Genomic DNA, 27,674 nt, shown 5'->3' with positions numbered 1-27,674 from the left:
ACACTTCCAGTCACTTTGGAGGCTTAACCTCACTGCTGGCACAACATGGGAGCACCTCTGTATTGCACAGGTTGGTGACTGGAGGCACAACCAGCAAGTAGCTGTAAAATCAGCTATAAACCCAGTTACAGCAGGAACCCGAGGCTGTCTCATCACAGATTAGACTCAGCTCCATCTCTGAGGCTCTAAGGGCAGCTGTGCACACTCTCAGGTTACCACACCTCACCACCCTGTACCCACAGCTGCAGCCTGCCCTCCCTCTGTACACACTTTTTAGATGCCAGCTTTAAATTGTTATTCCTCCAAGCAGAGATAAGGCCGTGACAGCCCCTGCTTTGCCTGTTTGGGCAGGCTTCCTGGGAATAAGCTCACTGCTCATGTAGAAACAAAGTATAAAGAAATCTGATCATTTCATGCAAATAAAACCCATCACCAAGTAATATTTAATAAAGTTTATTAGGTTACTGAGTATTATCTACAATCATAAAATAGAAAGAATTTTAAACTGTACAAAGTAATGTCCTGGTGAAGTGAGGAGAGATGGTAACGAGGGAGCACAAGGAGCATTAGGAGTAGGGAGAACACAGCTACCTCCCTGGAGTTCTGGAAGACACTGGTTCAAGTTGAAGGCAACCAAGTAGGGCTCCACACACACTGAATTTTGTGTCCCACCCTGCAACAAAAACTAGTACAAACCCCTACATTGAAAAAAAGTCATATAATATTAGAATAAAAAAGGGGCACATCACACCCCACCCAGTCTTGGCACCAACTCTGTGCTTTAAAAAATATACTATGCAAGTAGTTTATTTTCAAAAAGGTACCCTACAGCAGCTGTTTAAAACATGTTCTTATACATACACCACAAATATATATATTAACATTTTCAACAACTAAACTCATTTGTACCTACACAAAACTGAAGGGGTAACTCAAAAGCAAAAAAAAAAAACCAAACCCAAAACAATCACACAAACATTTTTCAAGAAAAAAACACAAAGAAATGTGCAAAATAACCCCAGAAAGGCAGCATAGTAACCTGTGGAGAGGTCAAGAGAGCAGCTCCTGCTAATAAAGGAGTGTCATCCTCTTTACTTGGCTACTGAGGATCTATTTGGGATGTGCTGATTTTGCCTGAATTGCTTGTCCTGTTTATTGCAGTTCTCTCCTGCTCCCCAGCTCTGGAGAGGTTCAGTTTCTTCTTGCTGTGCCTGAAGATCACCCCCACTCTCTGCTAAATCCTCCCAAGTTCCACCCTGCAGCAATCCCCTCCTGGGCCGCTCACCTGCCTGCTGATGGCATTTCTGCAGCCCCACTGCTCTGGGACAAGCTCCCACCTGCAGCAGGGCACAGAGAACCATTCCTGCTGCAGAGCTAAGTGGAGATTAAGCTGGTCTATGACAGCACGAAGCCTGGTTTGGATGAATTTAAGCAGCTTATCCAAGAAGAGAATTCCCTAGCAGTGCCATTAGAGAAACATTAATGTTTCTCTAAAGCCTCAGCATGGAACAGGGGCAGAGCTCAGGGGACAGGACCTGCAGCTGTGTGACAAAGCTCATGCAGAGGGACTCACCCTATTGCACAAGTTTGTCCTTCCCTGTTCCCACATCGGCCAGGAATCCCAGACCAAAAGCTGCAGGTTTCAGTTGGGAAGGAGGCATGTGGAGACACAGCAAAATTGACTGCAAAATTGACTGAGTCAAACCCCCTAGGAGGAGGCAGAGCAGAGAACGGAGCAGGAGAAGCAATGGTGCTAAACAAGAAAGCAGGAGTCACAACCCGTGAAACAGCAATAGAGCAAGGTGAGAAGTCCCAGCACAGATACAGACATCAGCAACATAACCACCTTCTCCAAATCAATAAGTGTCCTGCTGGAAGGGCTCTTGGTTTTGGTGTTTCAGGGCTTGGGGTTGTAATTTTTCTTTTTTGGCTTTTAAAAGCTCATCAATTAATTCTTTGTGGTATTGTAGACTCTTTCCAACTCTGCTGGCTATCCTGAGCCTTTCCATTCTTAGGACCTGGTCTTAACATTCCTATTCCTAATGCTTCCTCTTTCCCCAGATTATGTTTTTATTCTTTTATTATCATCCTTCCCTTTAGCTGGTACAGAAAAATCATTCACTCCGAGGCCCTCGAACCCCAAGGATGCAGCACAGCCTTTTCTCAGGAGGAGCAGGGAAGTACAGAGCCTCTGTAAATGTTCCTTTTGTAAGTGTGCTGGGGAAGTGACTTCCAAGGAACAAAGCACTCAGTTGTGAAACAAGGATTACTTGAGAGCTCGCCAGTGAGGGCACATGGAGGCTGAAGCAGTGGCAGGAATGCTTTGGCCGAGGAGCTCCAACAGCGGGGATGACACGAGGGTGGAGAGCCCAGTGCTCCGCGGGTCGGCTCCGATCCATTGCCTTGGTTCCACCTCTGTCCTGGAGCACGAGGGTCATTGGTAGAGCAGGTAACTCTTGAGGGAGGCTGGCAGGGGCAGGGTGGGGATCTCAGCCAGTCTGTCCTTGCCCAGGGCAAGCCTCACGGCTCGCCGGCACAAGTCCATCAGAGGCAGTGGTTCAGCTGGGAAGAGAGACCCAAGACATTAACAGCCCAGCCCACAAGGCACACCTTCACTCTGCTGCTTCTACAAATCCCCCAGGAAAGACTGAGCAAGAGAAGGGAATGCCTGGCATGCCTGCAGGACCTAAGCCATTCAACAGCTTCAGCTCATCAAATACACCAGCAGAGCATGAGGTTTCTGTAGGTTATTTAAGCTGTATATGTGGGAATGAAACAATCCTAGAATACCAACTGGAAGTTCCTCCTCTACAATACCATTCATTCCAGTCAGAACACATCTTCTAGCTCGTGCCTCTTACTGCAGTGTCCAGAAACTTTTTAAAGAGTCACTGAAGCAAAAGACTGCAGCAGCCAGAGCATCATGTGGTCTGGGTACCCAGAAGCACCACGATTTATCTCATATAGGAGGGTAACAGCTGTCAACCCCTCCATTTATACTGCATAGTTCCCATGAAAAACAAAGCCATCTGTCAAAGCTTCATGTTTCTACTTGCACTGTGACATTTTCCACTAGAGGATTCCCTCCTGTGTCACAGATCCAGGAAGGATACAAGCCTTTGGCTATCTTTTTCTGCATCCTGTACTTAAAACCCTGAACAAGACACTACAAGTTTTTCAGGAATGGCACATGGGGCCCTTTGCTGCTGAGGAGTCATTCACAACACGGAGGGGACTGAGGTCAAAGCCAGAGCTAACACATCCCAGCTGCACACGAGGAAGATACACATTAGTTCCTCACAGCCCCCGCTGCTGAACCTGTCACAGCTCACCTTGACACCCCGTGCTGCTCAAGCCTGAGGGGTTTGTCCTGCCCCCAGAGAGGGCTGACAGACATCCCCAACCAGATAACTGGACATCCTTCTACAGCCTGAAGGCTCTGCCTGCACCTTCAGAAAGCTTCCTTTACTTGGGCTGAAGACAGACACCTAAAAGCACCCACGAGCACGGAATGAGTTTGGCTGAGAAGCTGCAGTTTTCAGTAACTTTGATAGATGCCTACAGCTCCAGTTTCTACTGCTACATGCCAAATTAATCTGACTGTTCATACAGCTCCCCAAGCACCAACCATTTACCACACACGTTCTGTGTCACAAGGAAGACACGGCTGCACTCAGCTCTGGCCTGTCCACTCATGACCCATTTCAGGATCTGTGCTGCCTCTTGCACAGGGACAGGTTCCTGCAGCAGGCTGCACCTCTCTGCTCTGGCTCTGACACTGCCAAAGAGGCCCATTACTGGCAGCACTCCTTTGGCACTTCCCAGTGTAGCTTATTCTTAAACCACTGGGGCACAAACTCGCTGCATTCAAAGTCTGCCCCAATTCCGCCTGCTCTGCACAGAGATAGTTGGGACAGAGGCACTGCCCAGCCAGCATCCCAGGGGACAAGGGCCCTGACCTTCAGAGCCTTCAGATATTCACAGAACAAATACATTTCAGTTTAGTGGCCTTAAAAGGAGAGGATCTTCCAGAGAGATCAAGATTTGTCCTCGTCTAGTTTGCACTGATAACCCCATCTGACAGGAGACCAGAAGAGAAAGCACACACACATCTGACCTCCTTCCATTCACAAGCACTACAATCACTGGACAGTGTTGCCATTGAATGCTCAGAAGTGGTTAGAGCCAGACACCTTCTTTCTATCTGTGCCAAAACAGCATCCCGTCATTGCTGGCCTGGTGCCCACAATTCACTCCTTAGCTGAGAGCACATTACAACCAAATCCAGTCCTGGAGGTGGCCGTTTCCTTGCTAAGTGCAGCTCTGTGCCAGCAATTCCACAGACTTGCTGGCTTTGAGAGGAGCTGCAGGTTTTGGCTTTGACCCTCCAGCAAAACCTGGTTCCTGGAGCTGCTGACATTCTTTAAGCTGTTGTGGCAGAAAGAGCTGGGCTTTCTTTGGGTGAGAAAATGCTCTGCCAAGAGCTCTCTGTTTGGGCTTGCAGAGCTGAAGTGTATTTCTCAAAGCACTTGCAGATTTTGCTCCTGCCCCTTTTGCAAGGCTCTCCTGGTTATTCTGACAGTTCAGTTTTTCAGCTTTGTTGCACCCCAGTGTCAGGGTTTACCAGAGCTGGGCCAGCATCAGGACACCTCCAGCACAAACAGAAGAGCCCAACATGCTACAGCCCTTGGGCAGACACTGTTCTGGAATGCAGGGGAAACTACTCTTCATACCAATACTGCCAAATTTATTTCACTAGCAACATAAATCCAGATTTTAATCCATTTCCTTCACCTCTCTCCTCCACCCTACCCAGAGGACTGAGTCACAGTCTGGCCCCACGGGAACTTCTGACTATGAGAGATAACAGACTTTAGCACATTTGGACAGCCAAATTTCTTACTAAGCTTAGCTAGAGATTGATGTGCCTGTTAGTAAAAGGCCTGGCATGCAAGCTGGGCTGACTACAGTATCCAGCCCCTCGACAGAAAGGAGCACACCCTGCTCTGAGAGAGGCAAGAAGGGAGCAACTTTTCTGAAAGATGAAAAACATTCCCATTTTCTTAGATAGGGAGAGATTTTCCCATTCTTGCCTGCAAGGGATTTTAAATATCCCTTCATTACCCATTTAAGGAAGGGGATTGTCTCAGAGACTGTTTTCTGTAAAGAGACACCAGGATTCCACTGCCAGTGGTGCAACTGTCAGAAGAATGTTCCTGCTGCTCTTTTGGTAGCAATACAAGGTTCCCCATCTCTAGTGGACAACTGGCATCACCTTCTCCCACTACCCCACCTCCCCAAGCCCTGCCTGCTCCCTGCAGTGCCTTGGTGACAGAACACGTGTGCAGTCAGATAAGTATTATGTATTTACCATCGAGCATTCAGAGCTGCACCCAGCAACCCTTCTGCTGACACAAATCCTCACCTCTCTAGAAAGAGGAAAACCCTCCCCAGGACTGCCCAGCAAGGGCAGCCACAGGCCTGTGCTGCCAGAACCAGCACAGGAGTCATACTCACGGTCAAGTCCGTTCAAGTAGCACATCCGTATTTCACAGTGGCCCCACACTGCGCTCACCACCGGGTAGAGTTTTTTCCCTTTGAGTCCTCGAAAGGCAACCCCCATGTACTGCCCATCCACAATGAAGCTCAGTGTCCCGTCATCCATGTCCAGAACCACCAGGAAGGAGTCGGGCACGATGAAAGTCTCGTCTGGTTCTAGGAAGGCGGGGTAGGTTTTGCTGGGCTGGTTCTTGCCGTCGTGGTAGAGTCTGTTGCGCCCGAGGTCCCAGCCCCAGGACTCGTGGTTGTTCCCCACGAGCGTCGTGTACCCCACGGAGTGCAGGGGGGCCTCTGCCGTGGCCACCCCGACCACGGCGTGGGTGCCCCGCTGGCGCATGGCCCACGTGATCTGCCACACGTGCAGTCCCCGCGTGTACCCCACCTTGCCCCTGATGGCATCTGTGCTCTGGGCCACCGGATGCCGGTGAAATATCAGTTTGTCGTCCTCTTTCACAAACACGTTCAGCGAGCGATCGTCGTTGTTCCACGAGTGCAGCAACTGCACTTCGTAGGACACCGGAGGCATGTCCAGCAGCAGGTCCAGCCGGGTGGGTTTGCTGTAGTCCAGTCCTTGGAGCTCCTGTTTCAATGGCCTGTATACAGGGTCCCTCATATCCACAGTCTTTATCCCACCTGTGACCTTCTGACCCATTGTGTGTCCTGATTTCGCCCCTTTATAGGCTCATCAATTTACCTGGCAGCTTCTGCTGTCATTCAGCCCTGCAGAAAAGGTTGCCAGGAGACTTTGTCAAGATGTGCACCACTCAGTATTGCCTAATGGATGGAAAGAAAAACAAGAGACCAGTTAAACATTAGCACATTCAGCCTTGTATGCCCCATTCACAGAGCACAGGTTCATCAGTTTATCCCAACAACGCGTGCTTCCTTTCCACCAGCAGGAAGGGTTGCACAGATCAGCTGCCAAAGCAGCCATTGATACAGGGTTGAGGAGATAATTCTCTTCAACTAAAGCTTTGCTGAGTACCTTGGAGGCCTGACTGCAAGTCTGAAACAGCAGACAAAAGCTGCTGGGTCCAGCCTTGGGGGACACTCATTCCAGCAGCTCTTGGCCCCTCTGAGCCCCTGCAGCCACGGAGCAGATAAACCTGCTGCCTGGTTTGTCTCAAGTGAGCAGCTTTGGTTGGGGCAGCTTCTCTTCTCCAAGAGGAAAAAAAAAATTCCCTAGTTTCAGCTGCAGAGTCCAGGGGGAGGAGCAAGATTCTTCTCACAGTTTAGCAGTTTTCCTTCCAGATTGCAGAGAAACCTCTGAAACGTTTAAGCCAGCTTGGCTAGAGATACTTGCTCACTCTGTGCACCTCTCCTCCAGCACTGCATCCACTGAAGTGTCTCTGCTCTCACTCAGCAACACAAACAACCCTCTGTCAGACAGCTGCCAAACTGGGGGCAGCTATTAGGAGAATTAGAAGTGGGAGGGGTGCAAACGAGCTTTCTAAGAAAAAAAAAATGTTATTTTAACATTTCCTGAAGTGAGGCAATCATGCAGCGCTCCTGCCAGCTACAGTCACAACACTTACTCGCAACCAAGGACCTCATCTGGCATAGAAAATAGAGCATGAATCAGATCTGGTTTAAAAATAAGATTACTGGACATCAGCAAGGCTTCAGCTAGAAGGTGAGCAGGGAAGGCTCACGTATGGTCTGGGTTAGGGATCAGTTCAGCAGCTTCCCTACAGGTTTTTAGTACTAGTCCAAGGTATGCCATTGGAACAGTGAGTTAAATCCCAATTCTCAAGTAACAAGAGATAAGACTACTTTTTCTTTCCTTACCCACTTTTTTTTTAATCATGGACAGAGAGGAAAATCCTGAGATTCTTTAAAAGCCACATCCCAATGCACAGGCTGCAGTACAGCTATTTCAAACTTTTCAGGGACCTCAGATGTTGGGCACTGCCAGGCAGAAGATGCCATTTAAATAGGCCCAATCATGTTATCAGCTGCTGAGATGACCACGACATCCTGGAAGTCAAATAAATACCATCCAAAACATCAAAACAAATCCTGAACCATGTTAGCCAGCTGGTCAACAGCTGAAAACAAGCAAGGAAGAGCAAAACCAGCTGAGGGAGGGCAGTCAGGGGATGCCAGTGCATATCCTCCCACAGCACATGATTTGGCTGCTGTGCCCCACAGCTCATGCCTGGGCCCATGTGTTTCCATGACTCACAGGCACTTCAGCCCCAAAGGGCACAGGCTTCCTTGCTCTGCAAGCCTAAGGAACAGCAACATCTCAAACCAAGGGATCCAAAGAACAAGCCAAAACAGACATTAGCTGAGCTTCCCTGGGAGAGGCACATTAATGCTGACCCAAAGCAATAATTTTTGCAAAGCTTCAGTGTAAGCTGGTTGCTCAGGCTGGGATAAAACCCATCAGGCTGCTGAGACAGAACATGTGGTGCTCTGCAGAAAGCACCAGGTGAAATCCCTGGCATTCCAAGGCCTGCGGCACATGGACAAAACCTGTCAACAAGGGACTGGCAAGGCACACGTGGAAGTCCATAGGCAAATTCAGCGCTGGAATTTTGATTAGGATAAGGGAACAAAACATTGGCAGAGAGAGGAGAGGCAGAGATTTCCTGTGCAGTACATGTGAGAACACAGCATAGGAAACAAGAACCAAAACAAAGCAGACTGCAGGAGTGCTGTTGCAGACCTCTTTGAAGCGCAAAATACTCAGGACAAGTAAGGGAATAGGATTGTGCTCTTCATTAGCAAAACAATGCCTTGTTCATTATGGCTTTTTGCCTTTTGCCAACACAAGCTTCATCATATTTCTCTGAGGCTGCTGCAGCAGAAAGGGAATCACCCCAGTGAAAGACAGCAGGGACTCCTGAAGCCCATGGGGCAGGACAGCCCTCACTGCCTGCTCTCCTCCAGGGGCAGATTTCTGAACACGAGCACCACTCATCACTTCCATTGGTTAGGACTTCCCCAGGCAGACTGCTAACAGCAGATGAAAGACAATGGCCAGAATAAAGAGAAAGGGGAAAGGAAGGAAAAAGATTGAAGCAAAGGGGTCAGAGTGAGAGCAGGTCGGGTACTGAGCACCCCATGCCAAGACCTAAGTGCAATACAGCTCCTTATTAGGGCAAGGCAATAACTCCTGCCCACAGCTGGCTCTGCTGTTCCTGGCACCAGTCTGGTCTAGAACTGCAGAGTGGCACCTTGCCCTGCAGTCAGGAACACCATTACACCCTCATTTTTTTCAAGGAAAAGCCTCTTCATGCACAAGACAATACAGGCACTTTCCCGCAGCAGGAGAGAGACAGAAAGGCTTCTCCTGTTAAATTAATGGGTTAATTCCCTGGGCAGCTTGACATGAGACACAGCCAGCCATAAATGAAAAGATATGCTGGGGAAGGAGCTGCTTCAAAACCTTTGAACTGCTACAGGTTTAAATACAAATGTAAACACTGAAAGTGCTTTTATCTATCTTATCAACAGCTCAGGCTTGCTGCAACTCTGCTTTACCAACACAAGCTCATCCCCCATGATGCTCAGTTCTGCTCCCATGCTATTTTCAGTTCTATTGTTAACCTTCTGGGCTTAAAAACTGTGGAATGAAATTCTAAGGGTGTCTCAGAGGAAAGCATTCACTGCTATTTTCAGTGAGAATTGGACCTCCCTTTCATTTAGCTGTTCAGAGCAAGCAGTCAGTTTGCCATACTAGGAGGACATGCCAGGTTCCAAAACAACTGCTTGCTGCAAATAGATCGAGGCAGGAGACAGCAAAGACATTTAAATGGAAGGCAAAGTCCTGCTGTTAAAATAGGGAGAACACAGCTCTGCAAGTAAGCTATTGTACATGGCAGAGCAGAGTTGGTGTCCAGCTTCTCGTTGCAGTTCAGAAACTCATGGCTCCTCACAGGTCCTCCCTTGCTCTGCATCTACAGGACACTTGTCTGGAGCATCAACAACAAGAACACATGAAGGATCCTCAATTCCTTGATTCCTATCCAGTTTTAATTTATTTCTTCACATCAGTTTACTGTGGCTTTATTTCCTTCCCAAATATTCATTAGGTGTACTTCTACAGATAAGAGACCAAACCTTTAAACACCTCACAGGCTCTGGGTGCTCTACAGACAATGAATCAGAGCCCTGCCCTAGAGACTTTCAGCCTGGAACACACCTCAGGAGAAGAAAAGAAAATACATATACTGGACATGGTCATTGACTTGCTAACAGCTTTAGAACTAAAGGATTCCAGACAGTACCAATGAACGAGACTAAAAATCCCACTGCAGTTTTGCTCATGTTTCCATGATTTTGCTAGAAAAGTGTAAGGAGAACTTGGTTAATTTTCTTGGGCTGAATGCTCATCCTGCAAGCCAATACGCAAGGGAGCCACACAACTCCCAGTCTGCCAGCTAACCTGCTAGCAGGTAGGTATGTGCACAGCCAGCATGTCAGAAACCCCACAAACACCCTTCACTGTGCTTTCCCTTCTTTAGAACGGCTTCCACACCAGGGATTTCCCCTTCCTCCCCTGGTGGGGCTGAGAACAGACCCCTTGATCATGGAGATATTCTGTGTAACCAAACTAAAAGCCAAGGTGGATCAGCGATGCTACAACGCATCTCGAAGAGGGGAGAACTCACGTGCCTCTAACAGCATCCAAACTTCAGCCCCAAAGAGCCAGGACACTCTATTTTCCCTGGTGTTAGCTCTCAGCATCAGAAGCAGTGGGTGGCCTGCACTGTGTACTGCTGCCTGCTGCAGAACCCGGCGCAGGCAGGCTGCGACACCCGGCCCAGTGCTGATGCAATCCCTTCACCAGCACTCCGGCCTCAGCACCCTTCCCACCCATTAAACTCCGATCAAACCCTGGGAAAAAGCAAGCTCACCTCTGCTGTTGGAGCTCCCCAGTGCTGTGTTAGCAGAGACCAAGCAGCTACAGCAGAGATGACAGGAACAACTGCCCCAACAACATGGTCAGGGCGAGTTTCGGAGTGTTGCAACTTTGCTTAGATCAGGACTGGGCAGACAACCCTCGTTGCATAGCAATGGTTTTGGCAGCCTCACGGCTGCCTTGCCCCACATGGAGAAGGTTGCCACAGGGGCAACTTGCTCACCCCCACCTCCTGAGGAGCAGCAGCAGCTTGGCTCAGCAGGTTGGGCTGCTGGCAGGGCTCCGTGGCCTCCGCAGAAAGTGAAACTGCAGCCACAGATCACGAGAGCTTGGGCAAGGAAGAATTAAGAAAGGTGGCACGCATCCCAGCAAACAGCAAAAAGGAAAATCTTCCAGCAGAGTAAGAGGCCCCTGACAAGTCACTGTGCTCGAGATGTGTCAGGGATGGGGGGAACAAGTCACTTGGTGTTTGGCAGTGCTTGACTTGCCTGGACTTCAAGGGCAATGCCTGCCCTGCTGAGCAAACAGCCCCATCCATCCCCTGAGCAGCACCAAGGGCTCTGCTGTCCCCACAGGAGGCAGCTGGCACACGCCAGCCCACCCTCAGACCTACAGGAAAGGCTCCTGCCCACGGAAGCCAGGTCACTGTACGGCACTGTTAGGACTTGCAACGACTGAGCATCAGCTTGTCTGTGTGAGCACAGCTCACTCTCACTCCTCGCCTTGGAATGATTCAGGCAGCTTCTGCTGAACTTTTCTAGCTATTTTTGCCATGCTGAAGGCATCATGCCCTCTTACACCATCTCTCCAGTGTCTGGTTGTCCAAAACAAAGCACTGAGGTTACTCGGAGCAGCACATCTGAGTAAACTAAAACCTGAAGTAACAACCACCACCCATCCTCAACCAAACCACTTACTAGACATCAACTTTAACAAATTTCCATTGTCCACATACCCAACCAGTTCCTGTTAACTACAATGCTGCATAATCTGGCAGAAAACAATTCTAAGCAACAGGAGAGAGTTTACTTTGCAAAGTATTTGTAATGATGGAAGCAACTCAGAAGGAGTTCCAGAAGTTCCTGCCAGAGATCTTCCCTCCCATTAAAGGCAGGTCACAAGCAGCAACTTTGGTTGCAAAGAAAAGGCATTTCTCTAAATGAAACAAGTGAACTCAGGCTGGGTTTCCTCACAGAGGAAGTTTAGTGGATGTTTCAAAGGTCATTAAGCTCTTTCCAGCTCTGCATAAGGTAACTTACGAATGTCAACTGCATGTTAAAGCCCAGGCACAAACAAGACTCACTTTAAAGTAGCTTCTCAGAGGCAGATTGCAGTCATTTGCCTGCAACAATTATGTTCTCGGCACGAGGCACTGCTAGTCCAGCTTCCTATGTTCAACCCACTTAGGCCAGTACTCTCAAACAGTTCTTTTGTCCCTTTTCCAAAGCTACCTTACAGAAGTTTTGTCCTGGCTGTTCTGAGGACAGCAGCAGCATTAGGAAGCTATACAGGTTAAACCATTGCTGCTGCTGAGTCCAGATCTCTGCATCACCAGCAGCACAGCTGCTCCTTACCCTGCTCTGATGTGTCCATTTCCTTTCCACACTTACTCATAGTCTGTGGCCTTTACAGCCCGAGTCAGGACAAGGGGACTCTGGCTGGAAACAGTTCATTTATTGGTACTGGAACCCACAGATGTTAAAAGGATGTAAGCCATTTGCCCTTTTTACAGCATGTTGGTTGTACAACAGGAATTAACTCCAAACACACGTCCCGAACACTGCAGAACTCTTCCCCACAGGCACACCGACCCCTGGGCTGCAGAGTGAGCAGCATTATGTGGCATAAGAAGGGTTGTTAAGTTGGCCACAGGGCCTGAAAGAAGCCATGGTAGTGTATTCACAGTGAGCAGCTGGTGAACAGGCCAGAAACCCAGCAAGTGAAGCTCTTCTCACACCAGGCAGGATGGAGCCCCGGGTTTACCATGCCACACTGAAGTGACAGCTCTGCATTGCAGCTAAACACTGAGAAATCCAGCCAGGGTCCCTTCCCATCTCCCCCCTTTGCAGCTGCAGCACTGACCTTCCTTACACCTCTCCCCTTTGCTCCTCTCCAGCTTCCTGCTGGTCTAGAATTATCTGCTTGCAGCCAAGTGGTGAAATGCTGTTTTCCAGAAGCAACTTTAAACTGCGTTGTAGCAAGTGTTTACAGGCAGCTGTTACCTACCAGACCGACCTGATGAACTTGGGTTCCAGTTTAGCATCTGAATCATGCTTGGTGCCACAAGAGATTGTCACCTGCTCGGGTGTCAGCCAGGTCACCTTGCAGCCCAGCCATTCACCTGAGGCTCCCAGGCTCACAATACACACAGTGAACTGCAGACACCCCTTGCTGTCAATGCAGGAGTTGGGGACAGAGATTCTTTTGAAGGAAACAGCAGAACAGCTGTGGTTTGGCAGCTCAGCCTGAGCAGAGACAGCACCTGTACACAGTGCAAAAGGCACAGACTTTTGACAGCTCCAATTTCTTTACATGCACTCAAGAGATGTGTCTATAAGCTGCTTGCAGACTAAGTGCCATCAGATGTAAGTCACACAAGCAGCAGGAAGAAAGGTCACAGGCAGCCCTTTCTCACATGTCCAGAGGTTCACCTTCCTTGCACCTTTCTACCTGTCCCGCCACCTTCAGCTGGTTTTCCCCACATTATTGAGACTTTGCATGTGAACAAGCACTGCTTCCAGAAGAAGCCTCACAACCCTTTAAGGCTGAAATCTACGCGTGGCACATTGCAAATACAAACCCCCCAGTTCTGTAACCAAACATCCGAAAGGCCTGGTCCAGCTGCCATGCTTGCCCAGTGTTTTTCCCTCCAGCATTGGAGCCATTTGATAGGCTGCATTTAGAGAGGCATTTCCTCCACAATTAAGCCACTATAAATTTTAAATAGTAAATGTTTATGTTCAGAACTATTTGCATTAAAGAAGCCCACATAATCCATAATAAGCCACCCTCTTGCACAAGAACTCCCTGCTTTTTGTTATTTCCCCACTTAATTTGCAGCCTACACTGCTCACTGTCCATCCCTCATCTCTGTTTAAGTGTCTGGATTCATTAGTTTTGTCTGATAATGAGGAGATGGGGAGGGGAGCAGTGGGTGGAAAGAATGAAATTGATGTTTCTACCTCTGCCCAGAGTTTCCACTCCTGGATCAAAAGCACTTTTTTGGCTCTAACTGCAAGACTGGCCAACGCCACAACCCATCAGGACAAAAATTTTGTTAACAAAACACTGCTTTCCCCTAAAAACAGTTCATGAAACACTGTAGCTTCTTGCTAGCAGCAGCTGCATTAAAAGAAATCCATGTTCTCAGCAGTCACCTACCAGAACGCCCCTTCTGTCTTCTTCCTAGGTGACAGCAGGGCACAACAAAGACTTTCTCAGATGGCTTGAAAACGTCCACAGTGGACTGTGATGATTTCAATCCCTACTCCTAAAGGCAATATAATATACTCTGTCAGGAGACACAGGATCCAGCAGGATTCCTTCTCCCAGGTAAACCATTTGTAGATGGAGCTGTTTCAATATTAAGGTTGTTCAGTTACTGTCTCTTCCTTTTTTCATTTAAGGATGTCACAAGCACTGCTAACAGTAAAGCAAAAATCCCCACAACAGAGCAGCTGCCAAGCACCAGATTACTCAGCCTGTTACCCTCAAATACGTTTATTGTGTCTGAAGCTTCAGCACATGTATTTACATCAAATACATCTCTGCCAGAGGGGAAGTTGTGCAAGTGTCTGGTACTGCTCATCACTACAGAAAAAGCATAGTTGAAAGCATAGTTTCTGTACTAGAAACAAATAATTCTTGGTCCATTGCAACACAGTCTCTGCTCCCTCCAAGCAGATTCTTACAGCACCAGGAACTGGATGCTGCTCTGATTCAGAGGGCAGAGCAGCACATTCAGCAAAATCAGGGCCTCGTGGTGCAGAACTGAAGTTATGCTCCATCCCTGCTTCCCTGGTGCTCAGCTTGGGAAGCTTTGGCACAGCACCTCCCTGGATCTGCATTTCCCCCGTTTGGATGGGCAGCAGCAGCACCAGCCTACCACAGAGGAGAGGAGGAGACACTTGGTAAGAGGGAAAGATCCAAGTGCTGCACCCTTCTCAGCCTGGCACATCACCTGGAGAGTGCTGGAGCAAAGGTGAAGGTGAACAACAGGACCACAGAGGATGCCACAAACTGCCTGTTACTGAGGAGGAAATCCCAGGTTCTGATACCCAGAACACCACTCAGTTCCTCCTCACAAAACCCTGCCTTGTCCCTGACATTTAAGGAAGCAAAAAAACATTGATTCAGTTCACATGCCTTATTGTCTTACCTTGACACATGGAAAAACTCAGCACTCCTCTATAATATTTACCCAGATCTCTTCATCCTCTGCTTCTCAAGCATTGAAAAAAAGGACTGAAGTTACATCCTTGTGTATCAAGACCCCTGTGGATCTTTCACACTTTAAAACTACAGATTCAGGTCTTTCCTGTCCTGAGGTCTGTGGAGACTGAGGGTGTCACCACTGAAGACAAAAGCCTCACAAGAGGAGACAGCTGAGTCACTGAGGAAGTGACTTTTTTTCGTCCTGCTTAGGAAACCATTCCGTTCACTTAGCAGAAGGATGTTTTCAGAAGTCACCACCCCTGCAATGCATCCAAAGCAGGAGCTCATCACAGTCGTGACAGGTTCCTTAAAGCAAGAACCCCAGAGCCTGTCAGATTCTCCAGTGCCTCCAGCACCTGCCCATAGGCAAAAACACCTTCCATGGTTTCCCTCAGTGAGTCTGGTAGTTCCAGTAGGTATTTCCCATACTCCTACTCTCAAATGAGATCTTGGACCATGACCTGCACAGCAGATGTGCCTCTGCTGCATCAGACAGTTCTTGTAACATGCTAAATGATGACAACATCTTTTCTTCCATGCCCTGGCCACTGGCCAAGCCAGCCATGGCTTAAGTCTAGGAATTGTCCATTCTCTGAAGTCACCTGCTACATAAGCAAGGCTGTGGCTCAGCCTTATCCACCAGCTGCCCTCCCTCTGAGGACAGGCAGGCCTCCACATCCCCCTTGGAAACAGCCCTCACATCACCCTTTAGGAAGTATTGCAGGAACAGGGCTCGTCTTTTTAAGCGGAAAAGATGAAAGCCAAAAGCTGGATGCTCACACGAACCTCATGCTCAGTACGAGTCTTTGAAGGCAGGAAGGCTGGGGAGGGCAGGCTGGGCTGGGAAAAACAATTCTGTCTGTCTGGAGGATACAGACTGCCTCGCTGCCACGGCGCAGCGTCGGAAGGGCTGTGCTCTCCCCAGGCCCTTGCTCCTGCTGGGCTGCACCTCGAGCTGCGTGGCTGGCACCCCCGACAGCTTCAGCCACACGCTGCAGCTGGAAGGAAAACAACCTGCACAAACACTGTGCACTGACACCAGTATCTGGCACCTCCTTTCCCACGTACAGCTTCCCCTGAAGCAGCTCAGCTTCAGCTACACCTCCCACCCCAAAAGAACTCACTGATGCTCCCAGGTGAGGAGGGATCTGCATGTTCACTTAGAGCAAGCAGGGTTCAGGAGCTTCCAACTCTCAGATTTGTTTCCAAGGAACACAGAATTACCTTCAAGATAAAAACAGCAGTTTTATTATCAAAGTTAACTAGGTACTTTGCTTTGAAATACAGTTTCTTCCCCTACATCAAAGGGCTGTTAATTTTAGTCTTGTAGCAAAAAAAAAAAAAAAAAAAAAAAAAGTAGAAGAAATGAAAGCAGCATCTGCTTGGAAGAGATGAATGCAAGATAAAAGGTGTCTGTGACAGAAAGCTGGCAGCAGCCTTATGTTTTCTATTCAAGTTTAATCTGGGAACAACAACCACCCTTAAACATAACAAAAGCTGTGGAAAAACCCTTTCCAAATCAAACGACATAGCCAGAAGATGCAATTTCTCTTCTCCAGTTGCTGCAGCAGCCAATTGAGGTGAAGAGTCCAGACAAATCCAAGCTTGCTATACCAGGGTCACCCAGTACCTCAGCTTGCTCGAGTCCACAATATCCCTGCTTTAGCTTCCAATTCCTCTTTCCCTCCCTCAAGTCTCCACAGAAAAAGCAGTTTCCTACAGATCTCCCACAAAAGGAGGCAGTCACACCATGGCAGAACACCTCCAGAATGTCTGGGCATAAATGGTTTGCAATCCAGCCAGCAGAGAACAGAAAACAGCACTGACATTTCTCGTCTGCCCAGGACAGGCTGTTCTCTGCAGAGGCTCCAGTCAGTATCATCACTTCTGCAGTGGAAGAAGTGAAGCATGGATCCTTCCAGTGCATAGCAGGGAGTATGGAAAGCTGCTCCTTGTGACCTTTAAACTGTTTGGAACTATCGAGGAGCCAGCACAGTGCACTCTGCCTGACCCAGCCCACTGCCAGCTTCTAGAAAGATGTGGTGTTCATCTCCCATTTCTGAGGCAGCTGCCAGAAGCTGTGTAACTCAAACATTGGCTATAGGAGCAAAAACCCAAGGAAAGAGCTGGATAAACATGGAACAGACCAGTGCCCAGACTTTTGTCAACATTCAGCAAACCATTCCAGCAGCAGGCTCAGTAGGGTGAGCCCTCCACGTCCAGGAACACACACCAGCAACGAGGGATCGCCCAGCAGCTCTCGAATGCTGAACTAAGAGGATATTCCTGGCAGACAGATTGCACAAGAGACAGCTCACACTGCCAGCTTTACTGGAACACACTCAGCAACTCCCCTCAGCAGAGCATGCCGGGATGATGCTTCACTGGGTTTCTGACTTGTCATTAGCCAAAAAAGTTTAATGACATGGTTGGACTCTGTGTTTAGCTATAATTGACCTGGGACATCCCATAATTAGGAAGAGACACTGCACATGTCACTGGAGCTGGCTGTGAGTGCAGTCTCAGCATGATGCAATGTTTTGCTTTCACCATCACCTGAAAGGGTCCCTGGAAATTGCTGTGGTGGTTTGAGACAGGCAGGGTGACCCAAAAACTTTGGCTGGCTTCTTAAATCATCCACCAAAAGGCTTCACAAAGCAGCAATTTTAAGAAGCCCTTCTAGCCTGCCTGCTTGAAGTTTTATCCCTGTAAAAGCTCAACGAGATAAATCAGATTTGAAAGGCAGAGCGCCAAAATGATGAGGATAAAAGCACTTTACCCAAACTGTGGCTGCAGGAATGTACATGCTGCTTTCAGAGGACATCTGCACTGTAAGGTGGCCAGATATCCCAGAGCAACTTTTTCCTGGAAATAGCAGTTGTGGTAATACAGAACAAATGTTTTTGCCAAAACAAAGTGACCAAAACATGCACTGCAGCATTGTTCACACTAGCTTCACTACTGGTTCAAGTGGCAGAGGGTGAAATTTGCCCCTTAGTCTTACTGGGACACACTCAGAAATTCATTCCTAAGCAACAGCTTCACAAGCTTGAACTCTGTAAATAAAGTGATATTTAAAGTGGCTTCCTCACCACCTCCAGTGTGCCAACACTCAGCCGCACCCCAAGGCACAAACTCCTGCACGGGAGGAACGAGATGGCCACTTCTCAGAGTCTGAGGTCTGGTTGGTGGTGACAGGGAATGCTAAGATGGTTTTTATCCCTTCTGTTTCCACCTCCCAAATGCTCTGACACCACCGCAGAAGCCTGAGTAAGCAGAGTCTGAAGAACATGCATGTCCTTCCTTCCCTCCCTAGGGCTTCTCAGCAGACTAAACTGTGGGTTTCCTCTCTAAAACAACAAAATTCCATACCTGTAATTAAGCCAACAGCTTTCTGCTGTGACTATCCAGACTTTGCCATCTGGGTCCTTTCCACTATGGTGACCCATTGGAAAAGCTCTCCAATGGAAAAGACAAGGAACAGTGCAGCAGTCAGTGATGAAACACGCTCGTGAGCTGTACTCCTGAGCCCTTATCTAGGCACTGAACAGCTGCCAGGACTTCCAGAGTTCAAAGGCAAGACAAAAGCTGTGCAGCCAACCTATCCTCCCAACATACCACAGCCATCACAGGTCCTCATAAGTCAACATGCCTTCTAAATAAGTGTTTAACATAAACATTTGTAGAGTCACTTAATTCCTGGTGAACGCAGCTATTTGATGTGGGCCACAGAAAGCTCCCATGACATCAATGGAAAGTTTCCAGTTAGAAAACCAGGTTTGAAACAGATTAAGAGAAGTTAAGAAATAGAGACGAAGAAGCCTTGTAGAAACAGTCAGAAGATCCGTTCTCAAGCAAGATGCACTCAATACACTCAGGACCAAGCAGAAAAGAGAAGCTGCCTTGCTTTTTCAAAGTTTAGAGATCAAGAATAGTAGAGATAAGCCAGTTAAGTCAGCTGCTGTCTCCAGTGTGTAGGCTTCTGTCTTTTCTGAGGCTGCTCAGTCTCAGTCAAAGTATGTTCAGCTGTTTCTTGGCTGCTGCTGGAGTTCTTACTCCTCCTTTCGAGGAGGCTGGATGGCTTGGCCAGGATTTGCTGTGTGCAAACACCAGTTGGAAAGTAATGAGAAAGCCACTGCCACCCACCACTCAGTGCACCACAACCTCCCAAACACAGGATAGATGTAAACTGCCTGGAATAGCCAATGCCTGGAACATCAAACAAAGCCACCACATCCAACAGCCTTTTCTTCCATTAAAACCTCGCACCAGACTAAACTCACCTTGCGGTTTTATTCCCACAGTCAGCTCATTACACTACTACTGCTAACATTCAATGAAAGCATAAACTGAACCCCCCTCCAGATAATTCCAGTGCTCTGGGAATGCCATCCTAGACTGCACAAAGCTGGCTGTGGAGCTATTCACCCTGGAGGAATTCATCTAAGCACAGATAACTGGACTTCCCACCTCTTCTATCAGACCTGTAGGCAAAATAGGGTTCCACTGAGGGGCCTGCAAAGCCACCTCGTCCCTGCTGCCACCCTGCCACCTGCTGGGCCATCTGCTCTGTCCACCTGGGCCCCAGGGCTTCTCTGGCACCACAACCCTGGGTCAGACACCATTTCTGTGACAGACCCGTTCTGTGGGCCTCTTAGATATGCCAAAACAAGACTTAAGAGCATATTGAACGTTTTCCTGTTGAGAAGGCTTTTATGCTGATACAGTCACTGCTGTGCCATTTTGCACCTTGAAATGGAGATTCCCATGAGGCCAAGGATTCTTTCAAAACCAGTCTAGGCTGAGGATTGGTTGGCGTTTTTGCCAAGTTTGAAGACAGCCTAATCCAAATAACATAAGAGCACATGCCTCTGAACAAGTGCTGGTTACAATACCTTCCTCTCCACCTGAATGACCATGAGCTTAAACCCCATTCTCGTATCTTAAATACACAGGGGGATTTGTCCTCAGTCCTAACATAGAGCACATTGCTCTCCAGTGCCCACCTGCTTCAAGAAATCTCTTCTACTTACTCCACGAGCCATTCAACTTTTTCTTACCAAAATTTGCAATTCTTCTCCATTTGGACAGAAAAGTGTTGCTATATTTATCCCAGAAAACACAGTCCAGCAGAGGATAAGACACATATCTCATTTTACTCTTGTGTGTTCCTAGGTGCAGCCCAAAAGTCTTGCCACACCTCTGGCCTAAAGCCCAACCCGCTCAGCTGAGTCAGGGGCTGCTGCCATGTCCCAGCGTGCAGTCAGTGGAAATTCTGTTTAGCCCATGGATAACGTGCTGCCATGTGGCTGTGCCACAGCAGGAGGCTGAGCTGTTCTGCCTGGAAGGGAACAGCAGCATGCCCTGAGAGCCACATCCCTACACCAAGGGGCAAAGGTGGAAGGCACCTCATGAGTCACAGCCAAATTCCTTTCTGGAAAAAACAGGTACAGCAGAAAGTCCTTATAGAAAAAATACGCACACCAAGTATGCATTCAAGTGCACCCAGCAGCAGAGATTTCCTTCCAAAACGAACAAACCCAGTCCAGCAGCAGATTCACTGGAGTTCCTTGCAGGCAAACATCTGGAGGTCTCTGCCATCCCGGGGTGACACAGCACGCTTGGCAAGCTCCCCAGGTAACACAGAGCCTGGCTCTGGAGCGAGCAGAGGGCAGTTGCACAATCCCTGCTGCAGATGTGGGCGACTGCTCCTTCCAGGCAATCTCATCAGGTGTCCCTCCCTCCGAAGGTGTTGACACACAAAGCTGTGCCTCTTGCAAATCCAGTTCCGTGTCACACCAGGCTCTATCAGGTTACCCAGACAAAGCCTCGGATTTAGTGGTGCTGTTGCTCATGCCAGAAGCGCAGAGCTGGACCTGTGTGGGCACTGCGGGCACACAGGACCTGCCCCTTCAGCAACCTCCCCAGAAGGCAACATCCTACAGCCACCTGCCATCCTCACAGCCAGGGGACCAGGAACACCAGCACAGCTGTACAGCAGCACAGCCACAGACACCAGTGCCAGGGAAACAGGCACCATGCAGCTGAATTAACTGTTCAGGAAAGCTCTCAATTCCTTCAAAAGCTACTTGTAAACACAGTTCAAAAAGTTCCACTATTTAACAGCTTGCTGGTCCTTGAGTGGATCATCTGACAATCAATTAACTGAGGCAGCTAGCAAGAAACTACAGTGTCCAAGTTCCAGGATGAACATCAGTCATTGAAATAGGGCAAACTGTGTACCTTATGCTTTTGAATGTATCTTTCTTCTCCCCATCTCAACCTTCAGCAAGTCAAACCCACAGCCTGGAAAACCAGTAGCACATTACGGTGCTGGTCTGCCTCCACTCCCCAAATTTTCGGTGCTGGTCTGCCTCCACTCCCCAAATTTTCGCCCTTACCCAAGCTCACAGCGACTTCACAGCAGATTAGCTGCCCCTTTTCAACTTCTGCACAGCAGCTGTACCTTGGCAGGACGGCGTGCCACATACCTCACCTTGCAGCAATATCCTGCTGGAATCAGTGCCATGTGTGCAGCCCTCCTGCCCTTCTCCTCCCAGGCTGCAAGCTAAGCTGTGCTGGCAAGATCTAAGAGATGCGTGTGCCTGAATCAATACCAGAGTCAAGTCTGAGGCTGAAACCACTTACAATTGCCTATCTGATCCTCTCTGCAAGAGGGAAGCACAGCACTCCAGAAACGCTGAGAGGAAAGCAGTGCCCCGGCTCACAAAAGATCAAACGTTCAAGGGTTTGATTCACTCCCACCCCAGCTCCAATCGGTTCCAGCTGGAAGTGCACAGCGTGCCACACGGACAACCCCAGAACACGAGCAGTGACAGCGTGGGGGACACCAGGCAAGGGAGCCCAGTGTTCAGAACCTTCACAGAAGGGTGACAGCACAGCCTGCAGCAGCTCATGCCTATCATATAACCCTAGAACAGACAGTCCAAGCAACTGCATTTCCTGCCCACAGGCATCCAGCCAGGTACTTTCTGGATTCACACAGGCCCACCACCTCTTCTCAGCACAAGGGTCAACAGGTTTATTCTGCAGCTGTTCGAGTTTACAGGAACTGGGACGCAGACACAAACCCTCCCAGTTCAGCTTACCCCTCACCAGCTGGTCACAAAGCTCCGAGCATTTCTTTACATGGGCACCTCTTGAATGGTCAAGTCCCAGATGCACAACTGTCCTGGGATTAGTGTGGAACAAAGCAACCTCGCCCTCATTGTCCACATTCAATAACATGACTGGTTTAGCCTTAAAATAGCACGGGGAGACTGAGTATCAAAGGAGACTCTCCATGTAGAGCTGCTGACAATGCAGCACAACCCCATCCACTCCTCACACCCAGTGTCCCCACAGCTCAGCAGCAAGGGCCACAGGCTACTGCTTGGAAGCATTTCAAGAGTCATTATTCTCTTCTTACTGAGAAGCAATGCTGCTGTCCCTGCAGCACAGACCCAGGGGTCCTGGAGTACCACCCAGCAATGAATTAGGGCACCTAGGTAAGAACCACACTTTGGCAAACTCCAGGGCCTACCACCAGCCTCCAAACACTATAGTTAGGATGCAGGCATTTTTCACATGTCTGCATTAAGTAGATTTTAATTTACAAGAGGCCATTCAAACCAGAATTTATCCACAGTGAAGTTTGCAGAAGTTTAAACCAAGAATTTCTAAACATCTGAGACCAATGTAGCCTTCTCATGTAGAGAACGGCTTGGCCTTACCCCTTGCTTGCTTTTCTTGGCTGTTTACCATCTGTGGCTCACGTTCTTCAGAACTAAGTTGTTTCTGCAGTTTTTGTGCAACTGAGTGCCTTTGTACATTTATGGTGTCAAGGCCCCATCTGGGATCTCCTCAGGACAGATTCCTGACTTGATAACATACCAGCTCTCCAAAGAAAGCAGTTTGAAGCTAACATCGACACAGCTGCTCTGACTTAGAAGCTTCATCAAATTCCCCTTCCAGGCTAAAAGAAAAAGCCCATGTTTGGTAACTCCATTCAGACATTACCACCTTCTGCCCCAAAGCTCTCAATTGCTCTCACTTCGAAGACAGATGGTGGTGGTTGTTGGGGTCTTTTTGTTTGTTTAAGTAAAAAGCTTTCTCCTTAAAGAGAAAGCTTTGTATGAGGACAAAGAAGTGTGTCACTTTCACCTCCCAGGGGAAGTTTTACTCTTACACAGCAGCAGCACTGCTTCAGCTTGAAATCTGTCTTCCCAGGTTCTAGAACAGAAGAAACTCACAGAGCCACGGAAATATCAGTGGACAAGACTCTCCAGCATTAAGGAAAAAAGCTACGGCAAAGACATGTGGCTGTTTCTCTATTAAATGAGAAAAAGATGCTAATCCAAAAAAACTCTGAAGCTGATCCTCAATGCTGCTGAAATACAACACATAAAACCAGAAGGGAGGATGACATCTTCCACACAAATGGAACACTGGCAAGTCAATGACTGCCAAGCCCCCCACTCCTCACTGTGGCACTTCCACACTGTGCACAGATAGGAAGACATTTCCCACCTTTTCCACCCCACTGCCAGGATGAGCCACATGGCAGAGCCCATTAAATAAAACCTGGTATCAAGTATCCAGCCCAGCCTTAGCTACCAGACAAGCAAAGCATTAACTTTATTCTCTGCCTTTCTGAACAGCCGAGCACCAAGGGGAGCGATGGAAGCAGGGCCACACATCGAGGCAGATGTCTAGGAAGGCTTAGCCCACAGCTGTCCCTGGCCTGCAGCCTGCACTCATCCCTCCAAACCACACTCCCTGGAGCACACAAACACTGTCAGGTTGCCACAAGCACCAGCTGGCCTGGAAAGCTCTGGGCTGTCAGACCGAGCCCAGGCACAACAGCGTGTGACAAAGAACTGTCCCCAGCAGTCATGAGACAGCACCGAGCACCCACTGCACCAGCCCTTGCATCTGCTCATCCCAGAGCTCAGGGATATTGTCCTTCCCTCTCCTCTTGCCAAAGCAGGGGCTCTGCAAAGGCAGCCCCTTGGGCTGGGACAGCTTTACTCGATTTCAGCTTGAGAGCAGGACATTGTTCATGGTTCAGCTGAGTGTTCTGTCAGTTCCTTACTCGCTGCTACATGCTGGGGATGGACCTCCACACAGCATCCAGTTCACACCAAACCAATTTTACTAGGGAAATTTTTTTTGTATTTCCTTCCTTTAAACACTCCAGGCAGCTCGTGCCACCCCACAGCTACAGAAGAAAGCAGCTCCTGTACCCAATTAACACCCAGAGTGAGGATTTTTTCTCTTTGCTGTATAAACCACTTAGTCTGCAAGAGAATTTTCTGACCATTGCCACAGACCAATTTACTTTATCCCAGGAGTTTCCAAAACATTACCATTAAAGGCAGAGCAGTACAGAGTCAAAAGGGAATAGATGCTTTAGTAGTCCTTGGGAAAACACAGTTAACAGTGGCACATTTTCCCCACCACGTGCTTGGAAACTATTATTTTTTAGCTATATTTTCTCACACTCAGCAGAGAGTATTTGGCCATCACCTGTAGCACATATCCCATCTTTGCTAAGGACAACTGCACTCTTCCCCCAGCAATTACTTATGGAAACAGAGGCAGCTATAGCAGTTACTCACATGGGGTAACTCAAGGGAAGGTTTCTTTGTTGGCCAGAGCAGTGCAGTAACTGGAAGTGAGTCAACACCTTGACATGAGCTCATTCTGCAAAGGCCACCAGCAGAGGAACCCAGTGACTGCAGTCTGGTACCAGACACTTACTCACTTTTATTCTGCAGGCATCATACAGCTTTGTCTGAAAGCAGCTGGTGCCTGACTTGTGACTTGGCAAGTGATGGGTATGAGATCCATCACACACCTGGAAACACAAAGGAGTACGGCAGCTGCACAGACAGCCACAGACACCAACCAGGTTTGGGAAACTGACACCAGAACAGAGCTGGTTACTATGGTTCATGCAGGTCTAGCCAGCTGTTCCTCCACTGCTGTTATGCTGCACTGCTCTGCCAGTTCATGCATGTACAAGGCTCCTGCCACAGGACACGGAGATAAGCACAGCCCAGCTGAAACCACCTCATTGATACTCCCTGCCAACTCCACTGAATCCTCCTCACCCCTTGTCAACACAAGCCCTCGGTGACTCCAGACTCAGTAAGTACAAGTATACTAAAGCCCAAAATTATAACCACCACTTGCACTGGCCTCTCAGAGCCCATCAGGTGCCAATTTCAGCGTATGCAGAGGCATCAGCCACGAAATTTGACTGAGACACAAACCTCAGACAGCCACAGAACATACTCCATTCCACATCTTGTATTCTTTAAAACCTACATTGTGACTTGGAATATTATCTGTCAGCACTCAGTCACAAACCCTGGCATAGTGTCCTCACTGGCTCATTAGCTACAGATTTTTAATTCCAGTAACTTAATGAATTCTTAATTAGCCCTCACAAGACAAGCAGCCCTTGCAGACTGCTTTCACTTTTTCTGAGGAAAGGAAATGGGAGCCAGGGAAAAAAAACCAAGCCCAGACACAGGAGAGCAACAAGCAGAGGCCATTCCCCACATGCAGCAGTGAGTGACTACACACAAACGCAGCACGTGTCAGCTGGCCAGTTCCTGGAACACAGGCCCACATCTCAGAAGTAGCCAGCAGAAGTTTACAAACAAGCTCCAAAGCACATTATAGTGCACTTCAGCAACCTCTAGAGCAGAGGAGAGAGGCTGCAAAAGCTGCTGCTGATGCACTGCAACAACCCAATATCCCCCGAGGAATACACTGCTGGAGTTCATCCCCTGCCTTTAAGGGAGGGGAAGAGTAAATTGCTGCTTTGTGCATCCATCATCACCACTATGGAGAGCTCGGCAGGGCCAGCGGGCCAGGCACGGTGACAGAGCAGGGAGGGGACAGGGCAGCTCCCGCCGGTGGGGCAGGGAAGATGCTCCTCCACTTCGGTGCTTCCCGGCAAAATAAAAACCAGCAGCACGGCTTCATCGCCTTCCCGGCTGTTCCCTTATCAACTTACCACAGAAATATCCTTCCCTGTAGGCTGTGAGAGCCCCTCTGACCATCCTACAGCCAGACCTCCCTTACTGGAGGCTCAGCACAGTTTGGTCCTGGTGATGCAGCAGCCAACTTACACCAGCAAGACTGAGCTGTCTGTGCTACCGAGCTTTGCAATGCTGCATCTGTGTAGAAACCAGGTGTTAGAGGGGTGGGAAAAACACTGATTACTCCTGGGACAAAAGGTTAATAGAGCCATCCTGCATCGTTATCATGCAAAAAAAAACCAACCAAACAAACAAACGAGGTGATCTTTCTCCAAGGAGCAACTCCCATGTTTACAATCATTTTGTAAACTTCCTTATCTTGAGCCACGGCTCAGACAATTCACAGGTTTTGATTCAGGCACGGCCACCAGCAGCCACCAGGCACCCTGGCTGCCCACTTCAGTCATAGAATGAGGACAAAACACGGCACAGTCCAGCAGGAGGCTACAGCAAGACTGACCTTATAACAACAGTCTGGGTCCTTCAGGTACAGGATTATATAAGTCCCCGTTGTATTCGCAAAGGTTTATGTAGTAAGAAAAGAGACACAGTAATCAGACCTTGTAAGGTGAGCTCCGGAGGCCACCGCGGTAACCACAGATCCTGAACAAACAACCTCGCTTCCCTAACGAGTCGGAGCTATCTGAACCGATTATCGCTGTTTGCTCTCCAAACCCGCACCCGGCCGCGCCAGCCGGGCTCCGGCAGCCGCCCCTCCCGCGGCATCCCCGGACCGCCGGAGCAGCGGAGCCCGTCACCTCCGCCAGCCCCGGAGCTGCTCCCCGCGCCGGGACGGGCTCCAGGAGCGGCTGCAGCCAGCGCTCGGCCTCGCCCCGGCGTTCAGGCTGGCACCGCCCGCGGGCCCTGCCCGGGAGGAGGCTCCGCTCCGCCGGGACCGAGCGCGGAGAGGCCGCGGAGCCGCCCCGCAGCGCCCGCCCCGCAGCGCCCCGGCCCCGCCGGCTCCTACCGTGCCCGGGCTGCCCGCCGGACCATGGCCCCGCGCCGTGCCCGCCGGGCAGGCCGAGCCCCGCGCCCGCTGCTCCCGGCGCCAGGCGCGCCCAGCGGGGCCGGGCCGGCATCACATGGCCCAAATAGCGCCCGGCGCGGCCCCGCTCCGCCCCCGGCCCGGCCCGGGGCGCGGCCGCTCCGCCCGGGAGCGCCGGCGGGGGCGGGCGGCGGGCGGGGCCGGAGCCGGAGGTCGCGCATCGCGGGCACAGCGGCGGCTCCGCTGCCCGGCCCCGCTGCTCGGCCCCGCTGCCCTTCCTCGCTGCCCGGCTCCGCTGCCCGGCCCCGCTGCCCGGCCCCGCTGCCCTTCCCCGCTGCCCTTCCCCGCTGCCCTTCCCCGCTGCCCGGCTCCGCTGCCCGGCCCCGCTGCCCGGCCCCGCTGCCCGGCCCCGTTTCGGGCTGAGGTCTGGGCTGCTTTAGTGCTGTTCTGCCACGCTCGCTCCAGCAACGGCTGAAAGTAGCGGCGAGTCCCGGCCCTGGCGCTGGGGATCGCCGCGCTCGGTGCGGTCACTGTGGGTGGCATCCTCGGTGTCCGCACACCGACACAGAGTTCCGCGTTTTTTCACATAAAGGGGGATCAGGAAGGGGCTGCCCAGGGAGGTGGCGGAGTCTCCGTGCCCGGAGGTGTTTAAGGAATGCCCGGCCGTGGCACTTTGTACCATGCTCCGGTTGATACGGTGGCGTTATGTCACAGCATGGACTCTATGATCTCAGAGGTCTTTTCCAACCTGATTGATTCTGTGATTCTGTGA

At 49.7% G+C, this 27,674-nt stretch overlaps 1 protein-coding gene across 5 annotated transcripts; it reads right to left on the bottom strand.

Annotated features, from left to right (window-relative positions):
- Window positions 1-437: 437 nt before the first annotated feature.
- Window positions 438-26,991, bottom strand: SPSB1 (splA/ryanodine receptor domain and SOCS box containing 1). Of its 5 annotated transcripts, XM_069034762.1 has the most exons (4): window positions 26,885-26,991; window positions 15,988-16,087; window positions 5,518-6,333; window positions 438-2,562 (listed from the first exon to the last, which is right to left on the bottom strand). In XM_069034762.1, exons 3-4 carry the CDS (start codon window positions 6,209-6,211, stop codon window positions 2,435-2,437), a joined length of 822 nt encoding a protein of 273 aa, XP_068890863.1. In that variant the 5' UTR covers window positions 6,212-6,333; window positions 15,988-16,087; window positions 26,885-26,991; the 3' UTR covers window positions 438-2,434. The 5 variants fall into 5 exon arrangements, with proteins under 5 accessions (XP_068890863.1, XP_068890861.1, XP_068890866.1 ...); XM_069034760.1 differs by lacking the exon at window positions 15,988-16,087; XM_069034765.1 differs by lacking the exons at window positions 15,988-16,087; window positions 26,885-26,991 and adding an exon at window positions 26,478-26,603.
- Window positions 26,992-27,674: the final 683 nt, after the last annotated feature.

Source organism: Aphelocoma coerulescens, chromosome 21, assembly GCF_041296385.1.
Source record: "Aphelocoma coerulescens isolate FSJ_1873_10779 chromosome 21, UR_Acoe_1.0, whole genome shotgun sequence".
Lineage (NCBI taxonomy): Eukaryota > Metazoa > Chordata > Aves > Passeriformes > Corvidae > Aphelocoma > Aphelocoma coerulescens.
Note: the sequence above shows the minus strand (reverse complement) of the source record. Positions and strands in the feature narration are given on the sequence as shown.

Excerpts from the sequence above, each read along its gene's own strand:
- SPSB1 (XM_069034762.1), bottom strand. The coding sequence starts at position 6,211 with ATGGGTCAGAAGGTCACAGGTGGGATAAAGACTGTGGATATGAGGGAC. Across the intron at positions 2,563-5,517 it reads CTACTTGAACGGACTTGACC|CTGAACCACTGCCTCTGATG; the intron begins GTGAGTATGACT and ends CTCTCTTCCCAG.